The sequence below is a fragment of the Cyprinodon tularosa genome, unplaced genomic scaffold, assembly GCF_016077235.1.
Source record: "Cyprinodon tularosa strain WSP-4 unplaced genomic scaffold, ASM1607723v1 ctg82, whole genome shotgun sequence".
NCBI lineage: Eukaryota > Metazoa > Chordata > Actinopteri > Cyprinodontiformes > Cyprinodontidae > Cyprinodon > Cyprinodon tularosa.
The window spans coordinates 2,165,692-2,191,015 of record NW_024039585.1 but is presented as its reverse complement, the minus strand read 5'-3'; the positions used below and the strand labels follow the sequence as shown (position 1 = coordinate 2,191,015).

General features: G+C 36.7%; 1 protein-coding gene across 1 annotated transcript in view; it reads right to left on the bottom strand.

Annotated features, from left to right (window-relative positions):
* Positions 1–596: 596 nt before the first annotated feature.
* negr1 (neuronal growth regulator 1) overlaps positions 597–25,324 on the bottom strand; it is a gene marked incomplete at its 3' end in the record, with an annotated part of 184,636 nt that continues 159,908 nt past the window's right edge. The window contains exons 5-6 of the mRNA XM_038272149.1: positions 9,386–9,506; positions 597–745 (exon numbers count right to left, since the gene is read on the bottom strand). Of these exons, the coding sequence (XP_038128077.1) occupies positions 597–745; positions 9,386–9,506 (270 nt within the window). The remainder of the gene's footprint in view (positions 746–9,385; positions 9,507–25,324) is intronic.

Genomic DNA, 25,324 nt, shown 5'->3' with positions numbered 1-25,324 from the left:
TTGCCATCTGATTGGCACTAAAACTCTGAAAACTAGTGGATATCTCTGTTGTTTTGGATATTCTCCTGCCATTTCCTCTATTGTTTTCTTGCATTTCATGCAAGAATGCTCTTCCAGCCATTTTTTATGAAAGCACTGTGTAGCACAGATGCTAACGCAGCATGACTTCTGATGTTTTGGCGTCTTTTGAACTGCAAAGCTTTGAAAATTATGAAAGTGCTGACCCCGAGTCCTTTTTAAGCGAATCTTTACCACACTGTAGCATTGATTTGAAGAGTTCTAACCTTTAAGGTTATCTTCATAATTATGAGGTCATTACACTGACGTTCATTTTTGCTTTAAGTTTTAGTTTTCATCCTTCTACACATGCAGATGAAGAATTTCAAAGCAGACACCCACAGGGATTGTAACCACAGCAGACAACAAATTCACAAAACTGTTAAGCAATTATTGCTATTATGTTCTTACCCAGCTGCTGCACTGGGTTTAGCTGGGTTTGAAGTAAATATAAATAAAATACTTGAGAGCTGATACTTTTAGCCTTTTCTGGCCTCGACCACTCCACTCAGCCAAGAACAAGTAGAATGACAACTTACGAATAAGAGGCACACTGGCATTAGCCGTCCCCAGCTTGTTGATGGCGACACACGTGTAGTTTCCATAACGATCCTCTGTCATGTTGTTCACTGTGAGGACTGATCTGGAGCTGAGACTCTTGATGTCGATACCGTGGCCCCTAATGATCCTAAAAAGACCAAAGTAAATGCAACAAATGAGGCTTTGATTTCTCACCTGTACACAAAGCTTCAATAGGATCAAACCAAGAATCCTGCAATTGTCTTCTTAAGTGGATCATTATCACCCTCTACAGCTTGTCTATTTGTTTCATTGTGGATCACTTTTGCTCTGGAGGGATGCTTTTGAAGGACTGTGATAAGAGTGCAAAGAAGCAGAGGGGGAGCGGTAGGATGACAAATGACTTATTGCAGTTGGACAGGATTAAAAACATACAGTTGAAACAAGATGCACTGTTTATAATGACACATACCTGGTTCCTTACTGTTTGATATCAAATCAGTCTAATACTTGGTTTCAGATCAGAAGAGATGTTAATATATGTCTGTTTGATAAATAATTAGTGATAAGCCCTGAAGCTACTTTATGTAATACATTCAGAGAGTCCCTTCTATAGTTACTCTGTCAGCATATGTGGGTCAAGCATTCTGGAACTTCTTTACCAGGCTTTTCACAAAAGTTAGCTGGGATTTTGGTCCATTCCTCCTAATACCAGTTCATAGGACTTAACAGGATTTTGCTTTTGTCACTCCTACAGTTTAACTATGTTGTCCTTGGACCCTTATGTTAAAATTAATTACTTCTTGGGTAATACATTGAGTTTTCTACATTAACATCCAAATATGTCCTTATAAATTCAACTATTCCTTGGAAAAATTAATCCAACAGCATGATGCTTCCATATTTTTTTTCTGCAGCTGAGGTAGTGTTCTATGACTTGCCAAAACAGTCCTTATGGATATAGACTTCAGTTTTAGTTCTATCAGATCAACAGACTTGGCTTCAAGAACAAATTTATTTGTCCCTGAATGCACTAGCAAACCACGCTGTGTTTTTTTTTTTTTTTTTTTTTATGGTACTCACAATGTGCTGGCTTATGCCTTGTTGAGCAGCCTTTTAACAAATTGTGGTACAGTACAGGATGTGTTATAGTGTGAATTTTCTCTCCAGCTTTAACATTATGTCTTTGGATCTTTGGATCCAAAGGCATAATTGGACCTGAAGACAAGATTCTCTCTGGGAAAAAAACACTTTCTCCTTCTGAAATAGTAGTATGTTTGGACAAGTAAACAAGTGTTTGTAAGGATGGCATTGTTGTCTTCAGCCATCTGATTAACTTAACTGTGACACAGCCTGGACAATCACTCCAGATGGGTAAAATTTAGGTCGAGAGGCCTTGCATCTTGAGACCGTACCAAGAAAATTTCTGAAAGCCGTAACCCTTGACAAACATTGAATGATAGTGTACGTTCTCTAACACACAATCCCAAACGAATAATGGAAATTCCTAATCACATTTATAGAAAAGAAATACAACAGAAACACACACAATGGAAAAATTGTAGGTAAAAATACAAAAGGCAATAGTTTAAATAGTTCTATGATGCAAACTTGCTCCATAAAACAGAATGTACCAGACATCTAGGGGTAGTCAGCCACCAATCAAATGTATTGGACCAAAGCAATCACAGAAAGAGAATGAACAAACTGGTGAGAAAGGCCGTTTCTGTCCTAGGCTGCACTCTGGACCCAACGGAGGAGGTGGTTGAGAGGAAGATGCTGTCCAAGTTTACATCCATCATGGACAACACTCTCCACCCTCTGCACCAGACTGTAGAGGAGTTGCACAGCTCCTTTAGTGAAAGACCTTTACACCCTGTTTGTACATAGGAGCGCTACCACAGGTCAATCGTCCCTGCTGCAACCAGACTCTACAATGGCACACTACAACGGCAATAACTTGTGCAATGTATAATATGCAATTACTATTTGATACTGTATTCACAGACATTTTCATTTGGTTTCTGCCTTTTTTTCTGGGACTGTAGAATTTTTCTTTTGATTTTTTTTTTTCAGGAGCATTTGTTTTTTGGGCTTTATGGAGCAATATTTATATGTTTGCAGTGTGTTTTGCTGTTTGTGATGCGTATAACCGCTGGCTCTGGATCTGTAGAAACCAAACTTCTGAAATTTTCTTCCTAGCATCTAAAATGATTTGTTTGGACATTCCTATCCAGTGTTTTATGAATGACCACCTAACCCCAAGACTTTTAGGGGCTTAGACCAAGTCGAGAACAGGACCAATGGATGGCAATACCGAGTCAAGACCAAGACCACTGCCCCACATTTATGCCACAGTAAAAAAAAAAAAAATAACATGATCAAAAATCCTTCTATAATTATTTTTTTAAGATCCAGGTTTAAATAAAAAGTATAATACATTATACACTATTGGCCTGATCTTTAAAAATTCCAAATAAGAAGCTCTAAATAGCACATGCAATTATTTTTTAGATGTAATGAGTGGGCTTGGTGAGCAAATGTTAAAAAGTGCAAACCAATTTGGTACTGCCCATAAGCTAATTTCATGTTCTACAAACAGTTTGAGAATGGACAAGAAAGAAAGACTATGTTCAGAGACATGTAGGTGGAAGTTTTACTGATATTTGTATAAATAATGGATAAAGATAATACAAAAATGTTAATATTCACCTACAAAATAATGTTTTAACATAAAAAACTACGACTTTCTTGTAGTGAGAATGACTGTGGTTTGTGAGGCAGATGGATAGAAAATGTCTTTAGCACATGGCCATAAAGTAAAAAAACATTGGGTAAATAAAAATCGTCAATAATTAGAATAAAATAAGTATTACTTAATTGTTACTTTATTAGGTTACAGTGTATACTGGAATGGATGCATTTCAAGTCACATTTACCATAAATGTTTTTTTTTTACTGAAATATTTCAATTTTTTAATCAATTAAGTTTGCAATACTTATGGCTTCTTAAATGCTGCAGTCCAACTTTTAACATTTATAGACTTCTGCTTGTATGAAAAGTTTAGATCTTAGTTCTAAATGATATTTTCAGGACCTTCACTCAGCAGTTAACGCTCTACTCTATGGCCCGATCTGTTTATTTCCTGCCGATCATCTCCAGCCTGATCCTGCAGGTACAATGGTGGGCATGTCTGGTTTACACATCACTCCAATAGAAACAGTGTAGTCTCTAAACAATAGGTATTAGACCTGTCCTACAGTGATTATAATTCAATTTAGCAAAGGTGCACAAAGATAGGGCGTTGATGGGGCAAGAGCAGTAACAAAATGTATTACTGAGTTTTCTTATTGGTTATTTTAAAAACATTACATTTTACACAAACAAATGAAGGGTGTTATCAAATAAATGTCATGTTTTTTCCTTAGGTCTTGTCTTAAATTATATTGAAGAAAAATCCCAAGTACATATGCAGTTTATTAAGTACAAGACGTGACGGAGAGCGTTAAAAAGTGGTCTATAGACCAAGACTGATCTTAGGTACTATAACAACACAAGCATTGTGAGAGTCAAAAAGGCATCCAACCATTATCTAGGATGCTTTTGCATGCTAAAGTTGGATCTTCAAGAGCTTTGTTGATGCTCTGGATGCCTAATGCATCTGACAGCCATAATCTGTTCTTTTTCCTTGACTTTCCTATACAATGGCAGAAGCAATCATGAAAGGGGCTGGGCTTCATTTGCTGAATATAATAGCAAGAGAATTTAGTAATTTGACACTGCTGTACAGTGTCTCAATTTACCAGACAATTTAGAAGAGATAGGACTATCCTATTTCTAAAAAAATATTATAAAAAATATTTAAATATTTAATATATAAAAATATTATTTCTAAAATATCTCCAGTCTGCCTGCAACCACTTCAAAGTTTCTTTAGCATCAGTACGTATTTCTCACAGTCGCTAGTTTAACATCAGTCCTGACAATGCTTCCCAATGTCATGGTGAAAGAAAGCTCCCCACGCCGACGGATGTTCAGATAAACATTCCCCTACTTCCACTCAAAGAATGAAAGCAATGACAGAGAAACGTTAACTTGTCAAAACTGTCACAGTATGCCTGATGTAGATAAAGTAAAAGAGACGCTGCACAAAAGCAAAGACGCTGCTTTTACTTCATGTGCTCAATGAACTTGCTGAAAAGAAATCTTCAACTCTGTGCTTGAGTCCTCTCACTAATGTTCTGGTCATAATTACAAGTAGAAGAAAAAGAAATCACAATTTAGCCATGTGAGAAGTCACAGAAAGAACGAGTACTTGAATTAAGAAAAGACCGGAATTATGCCAACTTGCCTCCTTAGCAATTTGAATAAATTGAATCCGCCCAATAATTACAATTAGCACAGTGTGAGCTGATGAATGAAATTGTGCTCACCAGGAGTGGGTAAATGATGGGTAATAGGTATAATTTGGTTTTTAAAATTCAAGAACGAACACTTGAATCTAGACTGATTGATATATGTGTCAGAAGAGATTTAAGTCATTGCCTTCAAACATTTGATCAGAATGTAAGGTGAGAAAAAGACACAAATGACTCCTGCTGGAGTGTTTAAGTCGGCTCTCCCCAAAGGCATGAAGGAACACAGAAAAGATGATCTGTGGGGAAAAATAAAAAACAAAAACATAGAGCTTTTCTATCAAGGGATGCATTCACCTAACACTTAAGTTACCGGTTAAACACTGATGAAAAAATACTAACATAAAAATCTTTATAAGCAATTAGCATCTGTTTGTTACACAAAAAACATGATTCAAAGATACTTTGATACTTTGTTTGTCATATTTGGAAATATGTGGGTTCCCAGTCACCCAGATCATAGTCATTCCAAAAAAAAAAACAATCCACTGGACTTTGTTTCTAAGTTTGAAGACATTTTGCCTCCCATCCAGGAAGATTTTTCAATTCAACATGCCAAAATTATCATTGAGCCTTGTTTTGGCTTACTGTAGAAAACATGCAAAATGAACTGGAGGAAAGGGTCCGCTTCTTAGGAATGAGGAGTCGTTGAGATCTTTTGTTAGCCTGCATTACCAGATACTGGTCTATGCATACGAAACCCCCATCCCCATGCAGGCGACCAAAAAATCTCACTTGGTCAGCCAGGTAAACAATGGCCCAAACGACTCCCCTTTCAGAGGGGAAACAAAAGGGAACCTATTTGGAAATGTTTTTTATTAAGATTTTTATTTTTAAGATATTTTTCAAACTGGTTTGTTTTTAAGCAGGAACCTGCTTACAGGCCAGACTGATGCATACATGGAAAGATAAGACTGGTAAACACTGGAAATGAATATTACTCCAGTAGATTTCTTTGGAGATTTCACAATATTCCATAATTTACACTATTTTTTCCTAAAACTTTACATCTAGGATAAGCAACTTTTTATAAATGCACTCAGAACTAAGAGAAATAAAGGGGGCTATCAATTAAACAGCCATTGTGTAAATGAACTGTGAGACAAAACAGAATTGTCAAGAAAAAAAACTGTGTAGTTGGATTAAGACCATTTGAACTCTTACAAGAAAAACAGTAGTTCAGAATATAGCTTTTTTTAAGTTCACAATTTCTGTTTTCTCATGTTCAAACAATGAAGATTTTAGCTGATATGCAACAACATCATACAAATATGCTTTTCATAGAACAAACTTGAACACATTAGGGCATCTTATCGCTGTCTGTACGTTGGCGTGAGTGGGAGGCACAATGTGATTAATGTTCTCTCAGTGCATTTTTTTAGTTAGTCAGGCTTTTACCACCAGTTCTAAAGCAGCACTAACATTTTTACCTTAATATCTGCTCTTCTAAGTCCCTGTGATGGTAATCTAGGTGTTTATGAGACTAATCAGTGGGTTTGTCATCTACCCCATCTGGCCCTGGTCGGAACATCAAGCAGGTTTCTGTGAACCCGACCAAGATTGATGTTTTGCGGTATGACGAGCAGCTTTAAGGCAGCCCAATGTAAGGCCATTTGCATTAATAGCCACACACCTCATGCTGTCCTATCCACAGGTGATAATAGAATTTTTATTGTTTATGATTTTGGATGTTAATGACTTGGTAGAAACTGCAAAACAAAAAGAAAGAGGCAATGATTCATTGCTTGATCATTTGTTGAAGAGAAAACAGAACTGCATTGGAACATGGTTAACAGTATATGACTAAGGCGTTAGCTTGGCTGCTCCACCTCAAACAGAAACAAAGAGTGCAAACTAATGGAACAATGTACTGTTAAATATATCTGTTAACCTTTGTTAGTGCTACTAGTGTGAATTTAGAGTGATCGGTTTTTAGTGTGCAATTATAAACAAGAAGAGGCCAAATCACCTTTTTTATGGTTTAGTCAAGACTTTAGACAGATTATATTTGTTCTTTTGTTTAGTGTAAAACAAAAAGAAATGTTGTTTGAAACACCTCACTGGACAATTTCATCTTTTTAAAAGCGCAGCTTTGAAAAATAGTAAAAGTAACAGTAAATTTACAGTTCTACCTTTTTTTTTATATAATAATAAAATAAAATAAAAACAATAATAAAATACAATACAATAACCAATTTTACAAAATATTCAGCAGTCTAATGGCAGTGGGGAAGAAACTGTTCTGGAATCTGCTGGTCCTGCATCGGATGCTTCGAAGCTTCTTCCCAGAGGGCAGCAGGGAGAACAGTCCAATGGTGGGGGTGTGAGGGGTCATTTATGATGTTACGGACTTGGGACATGCAGCGCTGGGATGAAATGTCTTTTATAGACGGAAGAGCCAGACTTAAACATAATTGGTACAATGTACAATATCACCCACCTCTATGGACATTTGATTGTGACATGGGTATTCCAACTTAGGGCCCTCTCACTCCTTGATGATTTAGACAGCCTATCCCTGAAGTCCCAGAATCTCCTAAAATGCTGGCAAATGCTAAACCATCTACATATTTTTTTTCAATTTTAGGCATATACACAGTGTATTCATAACGAGTCCAGAACTTATGTTCAACGGCAGCCTAACTTATGCATAACGCAGGGCAGTGTAATGCCCAAGAAATGTCACAAGCCAGTGTCCTGAGGGGGCAGCAATGCGCTCGTTCTGAACAAAAAAATGTTTCTGATTGCAGTATTAACCTAGCTGCTTCTTACCACCCGCCCAAAAAAAGAATAAATAAAAAGAAAAAAGAAAAACAAGAAGGTTTGCAGGCGCAGCAGATTCAGCATCATGTCTGCTAGGAAGTTTGTTGGTGGTGGCCATTGGTGTGAACGCAAGGAGGATCCATCACACTCACCTTGTTGCTCACCCTATGTGGCGATGAGGCCAGGAGGAGAACAGACAGTTTCCTCCTGTCAACCCATTTTATTACAAAATTCTGCCAAAATGCCATTATACAATAGCTGTAAGTTAGAAACAGGTTCAGCGGTCGCCTGGAACAAGTGGAATACGTTGATTTCCGTTGGACAGAACTTTTTAGTAAGTTACGCATAAGTTATGCACAAGTTACTCATAGGTTTTGGATAAGCTAGACACCACAATTTATAAGTAACTTACATTTAATGTATTTCAATAATCAGATAACTTACCTGTAACTTATGGCCCACCTATGAGCACACACTGGCATACGTGATACGTACTTTAATGTCTGCGTGTACCAGGGAGTTCCGGCGTGATTTAGCTTATTAATAACTTATACAAAACATACTCATACTTATCCAATGTAAGCCAGCGTTTTTGTGATATTTTTCGTATGTCAGGCATACGCTGGTCTAAATCGTCAAGGTGTGAGAGTGCTGTACAGTAACTGTAGGATGTGCAGTTAGCAGAGGGTGTCTTTGTTTACCACAGTGCTTTTTTATAATATCCTGTAGGGGGAGCATGACTTGAAAATAACTTAGAGCTGCTTTAAAACAGTTATGTTAGATTCATTGGTGGCTCAAATTTCTACAAGCTATGACTGTGCGTTTGCAGGGCATTGTTTCTGTACTAGCCCTGTGAAGGACAGGTGACCTGTCCGGAATTCACCAGGTTTCTCCTCCACTGAATGCCAGGACAGGTTCAGAATGCCTTCAAACATCTTATAAAACATGTATTTTAAAAGTATTATATAGATTAGTTTGCATTAGGAGATAGTTATTGTCATCTTCCATTTTCTGCTGTAAAAATATTCTTCTGTTCACCTGTCATTAAAAGTGAAGAGCTTAATGTATATTTTTCTTTTTCTTTACTTTATAAACACCTTAAATCAATGGTCTGAATTACTGCTTACTTATTTTATATTATAGAAACAAAATACTAAAATTATCTTTTTTCCTTTTTAGCCATTATAGGCATCACAGAGAAACATTCTGTTGTATGAAGGGTATCACAAGATCTTTTTCAGTTTTTCATTTTTTGTATTTGAGCAAAAATAAATAGTTGGTAAAATGATGTGCATTAAGACAGGAACTGAAAATTCAAAATATTGCTAAAAACAGATAAAATGTTTAAATCAGTCATTTATATATAAAATTAAAGATTAAACATGTTATTCTTCTCAATGCATATTGAGATCTGCAAAGGGACTCAAAGAAATATCCGGAACAGTTGTTAAAAAAACAACAAAACAAAAAAAGCAACACTTAATGACCCCTATGTTCTAAGATTCTCAACCTCTAAGGTTGACACTATATTATGTCACTCAGCAGCATGAAAGCCAGATCCAGAGGACATATATAAGTGTGATGTAAATATGTTATGACATTACAGTAGACACACTGAAACAAGACTTACCTTTTCTCACCCTTGTACCACTCAAAAGTTGGAGAAGGCACAGCAGCAGCTTCACACCGCAGCAGTCCTATGCGTCCCAAACCAACGCCATGACTCTTCATTTCGTGAATACTCGGTGGAACTGGAGAAAGACATTACAGAACATTTTAGAATAAGGAAAACATTTCTGTCCTATTGTTTGTATAAGAATATCATTAGGAATCGAGGTGTGCCTAAGACATGACCTCTGACATTCTGGTCTCTGCTCATTATGTGTAAGATAAACGGAAGGCTCAGGGTCAACAGATGCTGAAAAGAAGAGAGGAGAATGGCCTCCTTATGTAGAGAAAAATGAAGGAGGAAATGAATTGCACAGCATGGTGATAAATGGCTTAATGGAAGTTCAAAGACTGACTGGTAGAGGCAGGTTCTTTGAATGCCAAACGAAATTCCTTTCATGTGCTGAAATGTGGTGTAAATCGCTTTGCCTGTCATGAAGGCATATGGCGGTTTCCAAAGCAACAGCATTTCTTTAGTACTTTTAATATTTACCAAGCTTCTAAAAATTATGCCTTCAAAACATTTGGAATCTTTGACATAAACACAAATTAAATACTGTTTTGTTTAACTTGGTTAAAAAAATGTATATAATTTGAGTATGATGACGGTTTCACTGTAGAGCCTCATTAAGATCATTAATACTTTGTATCCCCAGAACCAAACATGCAGCTTCAAACTGGAACAAATTCCAAGAAAACTGCAAAACTGTCAAAAGACTAAATTCCTTTAAATTGAGGATGAAGACCCACCTGTTTACATCTGCCTTTGATTAGTAGTTCACAAACAAATCAAGGTGAAAATGTTCTCTAACAAAATGATAATCATCTGTATGTAGTTGATGGTTTTTATGTTTTTGTGAGACGAGGATGTTTTGATGATTTGCTTTGAACTTGATTGGTTTTTAATGAATTAAATGATTTAACTTTTCTACTGATGTTTTTAGGATGCAAAGCACTTTAAATTGGCTTGCCACTGAAATATACTATACAGTACAGGTACATTTTCACTTACACTTTTATTAAGAAATATTTTTAGCACAACACTTATATACTAAATTGTCATCGTTAAACAGAGACCGACATGGATGGAAATGAATAAAAACATAAATGGCTACAAAAGGAATTGTACCCGCTCTGCTCTTTGGCATTCTGTCACATTAGGACTCCAAACCTGTTTAGCAGAAATTGAGACATGATCTCTTTCTTCTTTTTCAAAAAAAAAACAAAAAAAAAAAACAAGCTCACTTATACCTAAAAAAACAGCAGTTTCTATGTTTTCGCAACAAGATTCTTAAATCTATTAAGGTTTGAACTGACTTCAACTGAGCCATTCTTTTGTCTTTTCTCTGCTGTAAATTGAACATCCATCTTTTCATTATTTCAGACCAGCTTCGCTGTCCCTGGTTAAAAGGCCTCCTCACAGCTTGATTTTACCTTGACTATCATTCTTTGTGGTGACGGTGTGTTCTGATTTGAAATATTAGTATTCCATCATAGGAAGTTATTTACGAGTAGGCCATAGAGTTTCATCATCCTCTACGGTGTCTATCCTTCATAGTGTATTGCAAACTTTAAGTTATATTTATTATGGTTTATTTTCAAATATATCTTTATGCCTCTAAAAAACTTAGTAGCATCATGTATAATGATAATAAATCTTTTTCTCTTCCTTAAGTAGCAGATTTATATACAGTCTTTTACCTGAATCTCTGCAGCTCCTCCAGAGTAACCATTCTGTACATCTTTTTGCTGCTTTCTGGTAAACATTTGACCTGCAGGTGGATGATGTCTTGGTAGGTGTGTGATTTTTATGATGTCACAATAATGGGTTATAAGATGTCCGAAACCTGGGATATGGATTCATAATCAAATTCTGCTTTAACTGTAGTGCAATATTTATCTGTCTAGATATCATGTCTAAAATGTTCTCACTCATCTTCTTGAAATAACCTTGAAATAATCTTCTTGAAATAGGCCTTAATAGAATAGCTTGATTTCTTGTGAAACAGAATTAAAAATCATAATTAAATACGTCAAAGATACAGTTTAAAATGTAAAAAAAAAAAAATATATATATATATTTATATCACCTGCAAAACTATGGAGATATTAATATTAATATATTGCTTCTCTCCGAGTTCAAGAAGCTATAATACCAAACAGGAAACCAGTTGCTTCGACCAAATGGATTAGAGCTGATACTGGGTAACTTTGTCTTCAATTGTCAAAACTTTCAAACAATAAGAAGTTTGCAGCGTAATTAAGAAGACAAAAAGACATTAACAACTAAATCAAAGTTACTCTGTTCCATTGATCCACTATTCTGTCTTAAAGCATAAAGAAAAAGATTACACTCCAAGGGTCGCTCCTCTTTTCAGCCGTAAAACACCCGACCGGGTTTGAAAGTGAGAGAGGGACTATATAAAATGTTGACAATGAATTTTTCAGAACGCGCTGATTGTAAGAGATGTGGTCTGCACCCAGTGAAAAAGGCTTGGCTAAATACCTGCAAACCTCTCCTTTCAATTGGATCTGGAGATGTTACTGATTAATGACCTCTGTTGGGCTGCAGCAGCCTCCCAAGAAAACTACATAAAGCCAGTTCTGATCAAATATCACCAACTGCAGACAACAGCAGACTTCTCTAATTGGCAGTTGAAGTTTGGGCGTGGATTAGACGTATCATAAAGCATTATGGCATATGTAATATTTGCTTGACATATGTTTTGTTTAATTAAAAGAGTGAAAAGCGGAGCCAGCGTGTGAGCAGTAATTCTGCAACCCTGATAGTCACATCAGATAAATAAGGTTTAAGATTTAACATATCAGTGCAAAAAAAGTACAAACATAATTTGTAGATATTGTGTATAAGCATGGAAGAGAAACATAAAGTGATAGGGTGCTCTGGGATGATGGATGTCCTTCAACAAGCCTTCCTTTGCACCCTAATGAGCACATTTATAAGCTGGCTCTTTGTTTTTTTTACTCTTTTCATATTTCTGGCAATTATGCTGTTACTTTCACTTCTTTAGCCTGCGTGAATAATGCCAAGGTCTTTAGAAAGTGACTAAAGAAAGAGGTGATGCTTCAGCTTTTTTTCATTTATCACTGTGTAAAACAAGGCAGGGGAGGTGGAATAGGGACTGAAAACCTTGAAAATATGTCTGTCTGTGTCTAACCAAAATATCCAATAAATACTTCTAACAATCTTATGTTTTAGATATCAAACAGATCTGCTTAAACCGCACCATATTTCTCTTCCCTTTTTAAAAGCCGGGAACCAACCAGCAGTCTGGAGGAAAAGCAGATGCTGCCTACATGGTGTCATATTTTATCACATAAATGATAAGCATCTAAAAATGTGTGCATTAGAGAATGTCTGGATAATATCTGAAGCGAAGGTATGAAACGATGGGATGCAGAAAAAAATAAATGCCACCAAACTCAACACACGGCAATAAGAAATGTGACAAAATCAATGCAGCATGCTGACCGACAGCAGCTTAGCGAGTCCTCGTAATCCTCCATTGGTGTCATTGTGCAGCACCATTGATTATCTGAAGCCTCTCAAAGTGTCAGGGTGACCTAGCTGTCGTCCTGTACAGTTACCAGGACAGTGAACACAGCGGCTCAGCCAGGTGAGTCAATACTTTAATACTCACACCTGAAAGCTTTAACAAATAAGAATATAACATACAAGCATAAACATATAAGATTTTTTCTGGTAAAAATAAGAACATTAAACAATATATCTTAATGTAAACCTGCAAAATGTGAATACTGCCATGTGTCACTTGAATTAATAACAAAGGATTTGCTTGGGTAGCAAGCATTGTTTAAACAAATTGTGTTTTTTTTTGTTTCCCTTTTCCTTTAGAGTCAATGGATTTCCTATTTACAGTATAGTTAATTTGGTTTACTGATCTTCATGAGAAGTTGTTATAATCCTGGCAAGAAAATACGATTAAACAAACAAATCGGCAAATATAAACTCCAGGTGTTTATCCACTACACCATGCAATAAAGAGGTGTCTGATGAGTTTCCAAAATCCTTCTTCAGCATGATAATACTCCCAAATAGAACTATCAAACTCAACAATGCTTTCAAGCATCTACATCTAATGAACTGGGCAAACCTGCTTAAACCTGAATCTATTGCAACCAATTTGAGTAATGCTACCTATAAGAGCATTAGGTTCCAATGGTTTCAGCACTGATATTTATTAATCATCACAGGAATCCTTATGCGGGAAGCTGGTTATATAACTATGATAATTTTTTTTTTTCATCAGTTATTAATGAGGATTTTTATTTTCTCTAAAGAAAGCATCTATTATGAGTAACACTACATTTTCATGCACATCTCCTCTTGTAAAACTGGTTAAACATATTTAATATTGATTTATATTTAGAACCCTGCGATGATAAGCCGGTCTAACAGGACCTTTGACACACAAATACATTTTTTTTTTTTAATGAATGCACCATAAATTCTTACAATCTATTTCCCAGTTCTATATTGGCTTACAAGGACAAAAATATTTGCCCAAAAACAACAGTACTTGAGACAAAACAGGGCTGTGCAGATTTACCTGTAATTATCTCTGCTGTTTGTCAGTCATTCAATATTCAGTACAGATTCTTTGTCTGACAGCTGTATTGTTATTTTTTTTTTTTTTTACAACAGAGCTTTTTTATACACCATGGATGTAATTTAAATCTGAGTAGCTCAACAGTAAGTTGAAGTTGTCGAAATTAGCAAATATCAGTGGCCAAACATTTTAAGCAGCCGATGCTTAGGATACTTAAAGGTTTTGTGGAGGATTTTTCGCAATTTTTTAAATTTTTAAATTTTCTTTTAATTTATGAAAAGACTCTCACTTGCACATGCACAACCCTCTGCCCACTCCTGGGCGGGAACACCTATTAAATGCCTGCACTTTATAGCGACTTTATAGCAAACTCAGTTAATTTACCATTCGGACAGATGATCACTGCTTTTTACTCCTCATTGGTGACACAACTCGTCCTCCACTGCTCGGTATCTGCCCCATCTTTGTTATTAGTAGCTGCTGTTGGGTAAACACGGCCTATAGGGACAGTGGGCTGCTGTGACAGCAAAACCCATAATGCTTTGCGACGAGAGCATTCTGGGATATATCTGCCTCATCTGATGCCTGTGTTTTCTTCTCATACACTCTGAAATACTTTTTCTCTTACAGTCCTCAGCCATTTTCAATGAATCACAGTGGGAAAGGTGCTTCAAGGAAAGCTTCAATAATTGTCTGAAACCGTAGCTCACCAAAGAAAGTGAAAGTGCGCATGCGCAGAAAAAGATACCTGACAGGACGAGCACGTTGGAAGGCTGTACCTAAACATATCACCAGAATGATTGACAATCAGGAGGACCACTTATTTAAATGATCCACCCGGAAATAAAAGTTCGTCCTCTATACCTTTAAATAATTCTGTTTTTGTTCTTATGTAGAATGACATTTAGTTTTTCCTCTATGTCTTGCCTACATACTGGTCAAAGGATTAAAATGCTTTGTAGTAAGACAGATGTAAAGCTCCGGTTCTTGAGGGCCAGTATACTGCGATTTTTAAATGCATATTTGCTTTAACAAATTAAAAAAATATTTTGAAAATTCTCCAATATACCTATAGTAAACCTCAACTATTGGCCACATTCTGTTCTTATTGGCAGGAGGTTAATTCATTTTACAAATCTTTTCAATTTGTTGAACATTGATTCTTGGCACACCAAATTTGGATGAGATAACGTGCTGCATCAGAGATATACAGTATGGTTGTTTGGATTTCAGCAGATAATTTCAAAGGGTCTTGAAAAGTAATTACTTTTGGCTATAAAATATGAAACTTAACTGTAGAGGGTTCCCCAGTGACATCAGCAAATGCACATCTCTACAAGTTAACTGGTGACCTGAGACACAGCAACTATGGAAAGGATTAGATGCTGCATGAAGAAGTTATAACTGCACAATGTGTAATGGTCAAAAGTCAGATTTCTGTGCTTGGCTAGGCCCACATGCTTTGATGCACATAAAATTGTTTTGATAACATTTGATCCACCAAGCCTTCAGTCAATTTGAAGTCTGTAAGTCAAAAGCTTTTAGAGGAGTTGCTTAGATATGAGTAATGAGAGAAAATGGCACATTTGATCCCAAATGGCAAACTTCCTTCAGGGTTTGACCTATGTCTACAAGATACTTTGTATTTTTAGGCCTTGGTGGGTTGCATGTGTGTACCAATGTTTATAATCCTCAGTCAAAGCATGCCCTTGGGCTGATTTTTGGTTTTATGATTAGAAGTTCGGTTTTTGAGGTTGACCACAGCTTTGAGCTGATGATTTAAGTGCTTCTGGAGGGCACGTTAGAACAATTACGCATAGCCACTAAATAATGGCCGGGATTTGTGTGTGCGGTCATACAAAGATCCATCAAATGGATTTTGGTGCAGATTAAAAGATCTTAGTGGAAATGAGAGCCAAATGTATAGTTATGCTGCACTTCGCCATGCTGCCATGTCAACACCCTTCAACTAAAACACTCCGTGATAAAAACGAAGTTAGACCAATATAATATCTGCTTTCTGTCAACGTTTCAAGTTGATGAGGTCAAACAGGTATGAAAAAGACCTTCACAAGTAAAAAAGCAACTTCCTTCTCTCTGGCGGTGGGACTTTAATGACATCACCATTTGTTAAGTTTCGTTGGGCAAAGGGAATCAATGCTGTCAAAATTGGTTTAATTTGAATTTATTATTTTTTTTTTGTAAAATGTATTGTATTTCAAATTTCTGAAATTTCTGTGCTGATGTGCTTTTTTAGGGGCCTGGTAACAACCTCACAAACTCAGGATTTTAATAACTTTTTATTTTCCATGCCTCATCTGCTTTCTCACCAGCTTTGAAGCCAATATCTCAAAATCCCTAGAAGGAGTTTGTTAAAGTTCACTGGCAAAAACATCCAGTTTACTTCCATTTGATTTCAGGGCATACATCCATGATTTAGTTTGTCTTTGTCTTGGAAGGAAACAGTTTAGCAGGTGAGTCCAGATGAGTTGATTCACCCATCCCGCCTTATGCCTACTGTACAAGCCTGTAGGCACACTGCTCTGTTCTGGGGTTCCTCCAATCTACAGTATGTTTATTAACATTATGAGTCTGAATAATGAGATCAACTGACAACCTTAATACACTGAATGATCAGGTTATTCCATTAACAGGTTTACTGTGCATATTCAAATATGACAACGCCACAATTTATCAGGTATCACAATGGAAAAGTAAGACATTATTTTCATACTGTACATGGATTGGACCGTAACCCTTTTAATGAATCCTTGACGCTACTATCATTAAAACAATGTCTTGGTATAAAACAAATGCAACACTAGATTTAAATACAACTTGTAACATTTTTGAAGTTTTCTGAATCATGCTATGGCAAATGCATGCAGTATTCAAAGCTAAAAGTGTTTTTTTCTAGCCTGGCAATGCATAATCCAATGCATAACATTGGATTAGGCTGCAAAAATTAAAAGAATATGGTTATCTATCACTTTAAAGTTTTGAGAAAAGATTTTACATACCTAGTTTTAAATATTAAGGGACTCTTAGTTTCTAAAATCAAACGCGTATTAAATCAATCAAAGTTGAAAGTTCATTAATATAAGCTATATAGCTTATAAAGAGGTGCTGTTTGGATAAGTGAACTCCAATCTAACTTTTACCCATCCACCCACAACATTATACATGTACTGTAATGTAATTATGTCAGTATTTACAGAAGTACAATTAAAAGTATTTTGACCTCATGTACTGTGCCTTATGTGTTGTCTGGCCACAGAATAAGATCCAGTATTGCTTCATTAAACACACTAGAAAGATTACAGGTAAATACTTGTTCCTTATACAGCTTAGGTTATCTTAATTACTAATTAAACAACTTGAATAAAAATAATAAATGAATTACTATAGGACTGTAATGTAAAGGAAAAATGCCTACACCTCAGCAGGAGGTCCAGAAGGTTTAATGCTTATCAATAATTTCACATCCTTTCAGTTTGGAACTTGGCATTGGATTTTGTTATGAAGGATTACAGCCATAAAATCCAGTCAAATCCAATAATTCCAATTTTAACTTGCTGGCATGTCTTATATCATCATATATTGTGCAATACACCGGCAGGGTTGGAGAGAATGCAAAGTACTGCACAAAAAAAAAAATCATAAAAATTCAATAATCCAGGTAATTTAGTGCCCAGAGAATGCCGGGGTAGCGCTGTAAATCATACCTGGAGTCGTGGTGACTCTACCAGATGGGGGTGAAGGGTTTAGTCCAGGAATAGCACACGGGCAAAGCAGAAAAATGAGCACATGCAAGGCCCTTAGGGGGGACAAATGGCCAGTTGTGGGTCGATCACAAACTAACTTCGACTGCACCTGTTTTACAAAGAGCTTGTCAACACAACAGAGATTATGCCCCACATGTCTTTACAAGATTTATTATTAAGATTTACTCAGTAGGATGCAATTGTTTACTATGCAAGCCCAGAGAATGCATGTCTTTTAATTAATAAGACATCTTGAGCCAGATTGAAAATAAGCTTGCACTTCAATTAAGACATGGACTTCATCAGTGCATAACTTGTCAGTATACACACAGACAGTGTTCCGTTCTACCATCTGTGGGCTTCATTGTCCAGCTTTTTTGTTGGTCAAAAAAGCTGTTGGAACAGCTCTGCTGCCAGGCTTTATTAATTCATTAAGTTTTCAATTCAAAACAGCAAGAGAACAATGTGTTCCTGGTTTTCATACAATGCATGGCTTCTACAATACAGCTTAGTGTGCCGTATGTATGGGCCAACAGAAGGAGTTAGATTTATTGTCTGTGTTTAACACTAAATAGTCTACTGCTCAACAATGCCTGAGAACTAACATTTGTTCTTTATTTTTCCTACCCTGGCAGGTAAACTATGGTGGCTCTGCAGTGAATGAGGCAGGTTTTGCTAAACAAAAGGGGGAAATAGGTTACAGTTCACTACATCAGATCAATCACATGACATAATCTATCAGGTTCAGGCAAAAAAAACAGACAGAGGGAAGGCAAAAAAAAAACAAAAAAAAAACAGGTGAAAAGACAAAAAGGGCTAAAACATTTAAAGACTAGAGCATGAAGGATTTTGATGGCTGACACTGATATCAATAAACGGACCTTTAAAAAAATTATATCTGATATATTGGCCGATATCCGATATATATTGGCCAGAATAGATATATATAATTAAAAAAAAAAACTGAAAATGAAAATGCACAGGGTATGCACTATCCAGCTCATAAATCTCATAATTAAAAAAAATGGTTCAGGACAGATAAACAGAACTACACAATTAAGATAAGAAACTGTAATTTGAGCAGTGTCACCATAAGACTATGAATACATCTTTGTGGTGCTGATTTAGATATTGTCTGAAATTTGTGGTGCTTTTTTGCCTTGCTGTTGCTGGAGCCATGACTAACTTTAACAGCTGTAACATCCTTCATTAAGGGGCTCCACAACTGATTGTTCCCCCCTGCCTGTTTAGTGTATTTTGGTAATTACATTTCACTTCTACAGATGAGCATTTAAAAATGAAAACAAGTTGCTGCGTACAGCCTAAAGTGACAACACAATCAGGTTAGAGGGAGGCATTTTGTATCTGAGTTATTCACCAAAACTCCTTAGAAATAACATTTTTCCTATTTAGAAGCAACTGAAAAGTTCCTTTTAAGCTTTTTTTTAAGCTTAAAACCCATTTTTTAAATGAGCTTTTAATTCTGACTAGGATAATACTGTATTTTGGATGCCATCTTTCTGTGTGCTCCTTTCTATGCACCTCTGGAAGGCTTTTAATGTCCTGCAGCGCTGCACCACTACAGCACTTTTAATTGTATCTTGTATGTTTTATATGTGTTATGTATTATTTTATGGCTTTGTTGTAAAGCACTTTGGGTACCGTTTGGCTATTGTAAAGGGCTATAAAAATAAATTTGATTTGAATTTGATTATTTCATTCAACACAAGGGATTAAACTAGATTTAAGTACAGGTATACAGGATTACAACTAAATACTTGGTCCCTTTTAAAAATCAGTTTTATGAAAACATTAACTTCTGAATTTATTAACCTCAGTACAACCTGCATGTCAGTATGATGTGGGACACAATATAGTAATCTGATATTCTTCTAAAATCATATTTATTTCTCAAAGAGGCAACTTATAAAGAGCTAAAATACTAAAATGGTCGCCAAAACTAATGCATATAAAACTCATCTGCTTTTCTTAAGTGCCCTAACAGTACGTTTCCACGAAAACATTTGATGTCATGAGGCACTAAAGTTTAGTTTTACATAATCACAGCTTACCAAGGAGTAAACTGCTAAAGCTGGGCATATATGCTCTACGATATTTTCAATTTTACTCAGCGACGGCTAAAACTATGCAATGAAATTGTAGGGTTTAAAAGTTTACCAAGAGATGGCGCTGGTTGCACTGGTCAATCTGGAAGGAAGAAGAGGAACTCCCTTGTTTGCACCATAGACATAATATAAGGCCGTTTCTCAATATGTGTACTTTTACGTTCTCATGTGCACGTTAACTCGTGAAACGTCATCAGCCTCAGCCCTAGTACTGTTCCAATTCACAAGAACTAGAATACACACTATACCGACAATTTTTCTTAAACAACTTTTACTGTAATTTGTGTACAGTTTATACAAAACAAAATTTTGTTTTATATAGCTTTCAGACAGTGAATGAGCAGCAGCTTAGCAGTAACATAAACATTTACATTTCATAAAGTACACCAGGGATCAAATGTAAACAATGCAAAAACACATTAATATGGAAGTTCAGAGCATTTCAAGATGAATATATATGGGGCAAATATGCAGTATTTTGGTTTGGTGTTATCAGTGTGATGCAGAGTCTGTGACTTGATTTATGCTACATTCACACCTAAAGCAGCAGAGGCAGCAGAAGCAGCTAGTTTACATGCAAAGTCAATGGTTTACACGCATCTTGGCACACCAAAAGGTCCCGCAGTGCGTTTGGAGCGGCAGGAGCAGCGCGTCTGAGCGACTGAAGCAGTGCATCGTGAGCTTCTGAGCATCTGATGTGTGCAGTGCATTTCAGAAGCAGCAGCTAATGGAGATGGAAAAATTGAACTTTTGCAGCTCAACACACCACAGATGCAGATCACTATTCTCACTCCTCTGAAACATTTTATTTGCGCCTAGCGTTTACCATTTATTAAAGTACCTGCCGGGAAAATATGTTTGATTTTATTATCCCGATGCCTGCAGTTTGGATTAAGTACGTGAAAAACGCCTTTCACGTTGTGAACGTGTGGAAAACCACAAAGAGGCGACCGGGCTTTAGGCTGCTGTTGAACTGGGTTCCTCGTGACAGAGCACCGCGGGGGTCTGAGCTGCTCCGACAAAAACAATATTTGAAACCATGATCGTAATCTGGATGAACTGACTGCACAGATGAAGTTTTCAGGTGGACTTTTTACTAAAAAAACATATTAAAACTACTTTTTACCCACTGATCACAGCAAATATAGCTGCCATTGTTACAGGCAAACAAAGGATAGAGTAGCTCTGCCCAACACGCTTCAGACCCACTTTTTAACCGTGCAGCTAGATCAGCAGAGATGCTTCAGCCGCGCATCAGAGCTAAACTTGTACAAGCAGCCTCTACTGCTTTGGGTGTGGACGTATTGTATTGTCATTTTTTATACACATAGTTTATACGAAATTTAGCTATATGGGCAGACAAGTGTTTTCTGCTTTTCAATTTAGACTTATGGAAGTATAACAAAGAAAAAAACTAATTCTACTTGGGTGCTTTTAAGTATAACTGATCCCTATCCGCTTTAAAATTATTTGATAAAACCACATATGAAGAATAGAAAGAGAGTTATATATGACAATGTATTCTAAAGTAACAACAGTGAGAACATTTATTCTCCAGGAGATCAAGATTCCCCTCATTTATTCATGCCCCTCGTGTAGCATAGAATCCAAATAGCAATCAAGACAAGCGCTTTGTAGAGATGTGGAGAGATGGATTTACATCCAAACAGCTTCAGGGCACTGGCTTTAACTCTACTTAGGATCGGATCACAAACCAATTGGAGGAAGCCTCCTCTTTTTAGTTGTAAGCCAGAGTATCCAGTTGGATATTGCAAACTGTAGGCAAACACTCACTAGAGACTTTGTGCCTTACTTTAACACACTCCCTAAACCAGCTTTAATTAGTCTGTGGAATGAACATCTCTCTACCTTTGAGCTAACCCTGCACCCCAGCCTGTTCTCACACTGGACAACCCCCCTCATACACATCCAACCTCCCACACAGAGAGAATCCATCGGACAAGGCGTATATTTTGTCACATGCAAATGAAGAGCAATGCAGCTATTAGTCTGTAATGAATGACAATGAAATACTGTCCAAACACACCCACACTCCACTAATAGTTGTTTACTTTGTCATTATTACTTGACAATGTAATATTGGATGGTCGTGCTAGGCAAACAGGTTTAGCTGCTTATTTACTGAGATGGTCATGACTCCCCAGAACAACTCTTTCTGCAGAGTTAGAGGAGCATGCTGCGGAGCATACCTCAGAACAGGGTTTGCATCACAAACAGAAAGGACTTCTAAAGAAATAGTGAAAGGCAGGGCAGAAACAACAAAAAAAACAATAATAAATAAATATATATATATAGCTTATTTATGGCTTATTTTTTCAAACCTTTTGATGAAGCATCACTATAAAGGCTAAGATCGGATTTAAATTGTATCCAAATAATTATTAAAAATGTATATACTTTTTTTTTTTTTACAAATTACTGTAAGCATGAAATAAGACTGGATGGTGTGAGCAGAATTAACAGCTGCAGGGTGCTTGAGGGAGGCAGAAGGCGTAAAAATGGCTGGCAAACTTTAAGGCAAATAGGGCTCAGTTTTACTCTGCAAGGCAAGTGAAACTGTGCCATGAAATAAAAAAAAGGTTTAAGTCTATCTGTGCAGAGTTAAACCCCTAACCTTAATTAAAAAAGGAAGGGAAGGGGTTGTGTTGACGCTTTTAATGTGGATGAAAACAGCATGGATAAAAGAACTTAAAACAAAGAGCGGCACTGTGTCAGAGGAACCCAATTAAAATTTCAGGGGGTGAATACATAAACAATGTCTATGCCCAAAATACATAGGCGGTCCTTTCTAACACTAACTTGTGTTAAAAAAAAGAGAGAACGCATGGAAGAAAACGGTGCACCTCTTCCATTCTACAGAGCAAGCATCCTCTACATCTTAGGTATTTCAGACCGGTAAAGTGGATTATAACATAAAAAAATGTATTTTAATTATATTAATATGAATAAAAATGACTCAATAATTTTCAGTACCTACTATAAATCAGTAATTTTATTCAAGAAAAACATTTGTAATATATTCAACAAAGTAAAATAGCTCAAATTCATTTTTTTCTCAACTGAAAAAAAATAATGCAACTGTTTTTGGCATTTACTTATTCATATTTAGTTACTTTAAAATAATTGGTTCATGTTAAGCCGGGCATATACTGTACGATTTTTTGCGCTTTTCGGGCTGATTCTCCAGTCTTGCGAGAATTTTTTGATCAGGCCGAGTTTCAGCCTCATTGCGTTGAAACTCGACCTGATCGAAAATGTATTTAGCCTTACGACCATCTCCCGATCAGGATTCGTAAGGTTGGAAGAAAATCAAAGATGTTTGAAATTAAGTCGGCTGTTGTAAGGTGTCCACGGGCAAATCCTGCTGTTGAAACAGAGCTACAAGCGTCTACGAGCCGATTTACCAGAACCTAAAGCACAGGGCATGTGCAAACAAGGGAGTTCTTCTTATTTTAGATTGACGAGTCTGACCGGTGCCATCTCTCAATGCTGAGTCGGACGTGTGGTTTTTGGACGTGCGGTGTGAGCAGGTAGATTGCATCAGAGCGTCAGGCCGCACAGTGTGAGAACATACATCGTTAACTTTGAACTTGTAAACCCTGTGGTTTCATCATACAGTTTAAGTTGTAGCTGCGTGCAACGATTGAAAACATCGCACAGTTTATTACCCTTTCCTTTAAACCATCTGTTTCTTACTTTTTTTCACTGAATCAGCACAGCAACTCTCAGCTGCTCTGCTGCTTTTAAAGAGGGATGCTTCAAAAGCCTCAAAACAAATCATATGTGGATTTTGGACAAGTGCAATACAGTGGTTTTCAAACTCTGCCCTACATGTTTTATGTATTTCCCTGCCTCTGCACACCAGACTTAAATAAATGGATGATTAACAGGCCTTAGTAGCCCAAGGAGGATTGATGGATGCAATTGTTTCATACAGGTGTGCTGGAGCAGTGACGCTTCTAAAATGTGCAGGAAATTAAACCTTGAGGACCGAGTTTGAACTGAACTGCATTAGCCAATAAGAGCACATTTAATTATTTATTTTGTGACAAATTATATAAAGTTGAGGGAATGGAAAAGAAATACAAATGTGAATAAAACAGTCGAGCCGCTATAACTGTGAACCTCTTTAAGGTTTCCCACATGTAATTATTGAGAGAGAAAAAACAAAGAAAAACAAGAGTTTAACACAGCAACCACTCTTTAAAGTTAACCATTTTCTCAGACATCCTCCTACAGCTCAAACACATGACACAGGTTTGTGTATGCATGGCTGTGAGTCTCCTTGTTGCCCTGTGATAGGCTGGTGACTTGTCCAGGGTCTACCCCTCCCTTTGTCCATAGACCGGTGGAGATAGGCACAGGCCCACCATGACACTGACAAGATAAGCAGAAGAAGATGGATATTTTCACCCATATTTAGAGGGTTTTAAACAAGCTTCTGGAAAGGACTGGTAATTCATTCTTTTCTATTGATTCAGATAACATCTAAAACATGTAAGACAGCAGCCCTTGAAAATAACATTGGACATCAGGGTTTTAAAGGCTCACTCAGGATGCTATCAGTGTTGGAGGAAGGGTTATTATCACTACCTGTAAAAGTCCAGGAAGGGCACTTTAACAGCATTTGAAAGATGGATCTAAATGTCTCTGAAAGGTCATATTTGAGGGGCTTATGGTCACTATGCTGTAAATTGCTTGGCCGCTTTACCATTAAGCGGCAGAGCAGCAAATTGCGACTGCACAGGACTTTTCTAGATATGAATTATTGAGTAGTTAAACAGCAAAAGAGATCAGAAAAATTTACTTGGTACGTAACAGTCAGGGGGCTGCTCAATAGGTTCTCAGTTTGATTCCCTGCCCGGTGTCTTTCTGTATAAAGCTTGCATGTTCTCCCTGAGCATGCGTGAGTTCTCTCCCGGTGCTCCCGGCTTCCTCCCACAGTCCAAAAACTTGACTGTTAGGTTAATTGGCTGCTCTAAATTTTCCTTAAGCTTGAGCGTGACGGAAAATGGATGGATGGATGTAATAGTCGGGCTAATCACTGTCACCATTCAGCTTCAACTTTCAATTTTGTTGCATTCAGGGTGACGCGGATGTTGACATTTTAAAACTAATGTCTTTAGGAGTCCCGGAGGAATCAGTGAGTATTTATTCAGCAGATTTGCCAGCATTGTTTTTTAAATGCCCTTCTACCAGGATTAGGCAGTTAATCAATTTGTATAAAATAATAAAATTTTCCTTTTATAAAGATTTTATTTTAGTAAATTTTTTTTTTTTGCTCAGAGCTTTTTTCTTTTCTTTTTTTTTTTTACATATAACTTCAGATCCCTCCTTGATTTCTAAGTGTGAGAACTTGCAAAATGGATGTTCAAATAGGGTTGTCACGATACTAAAC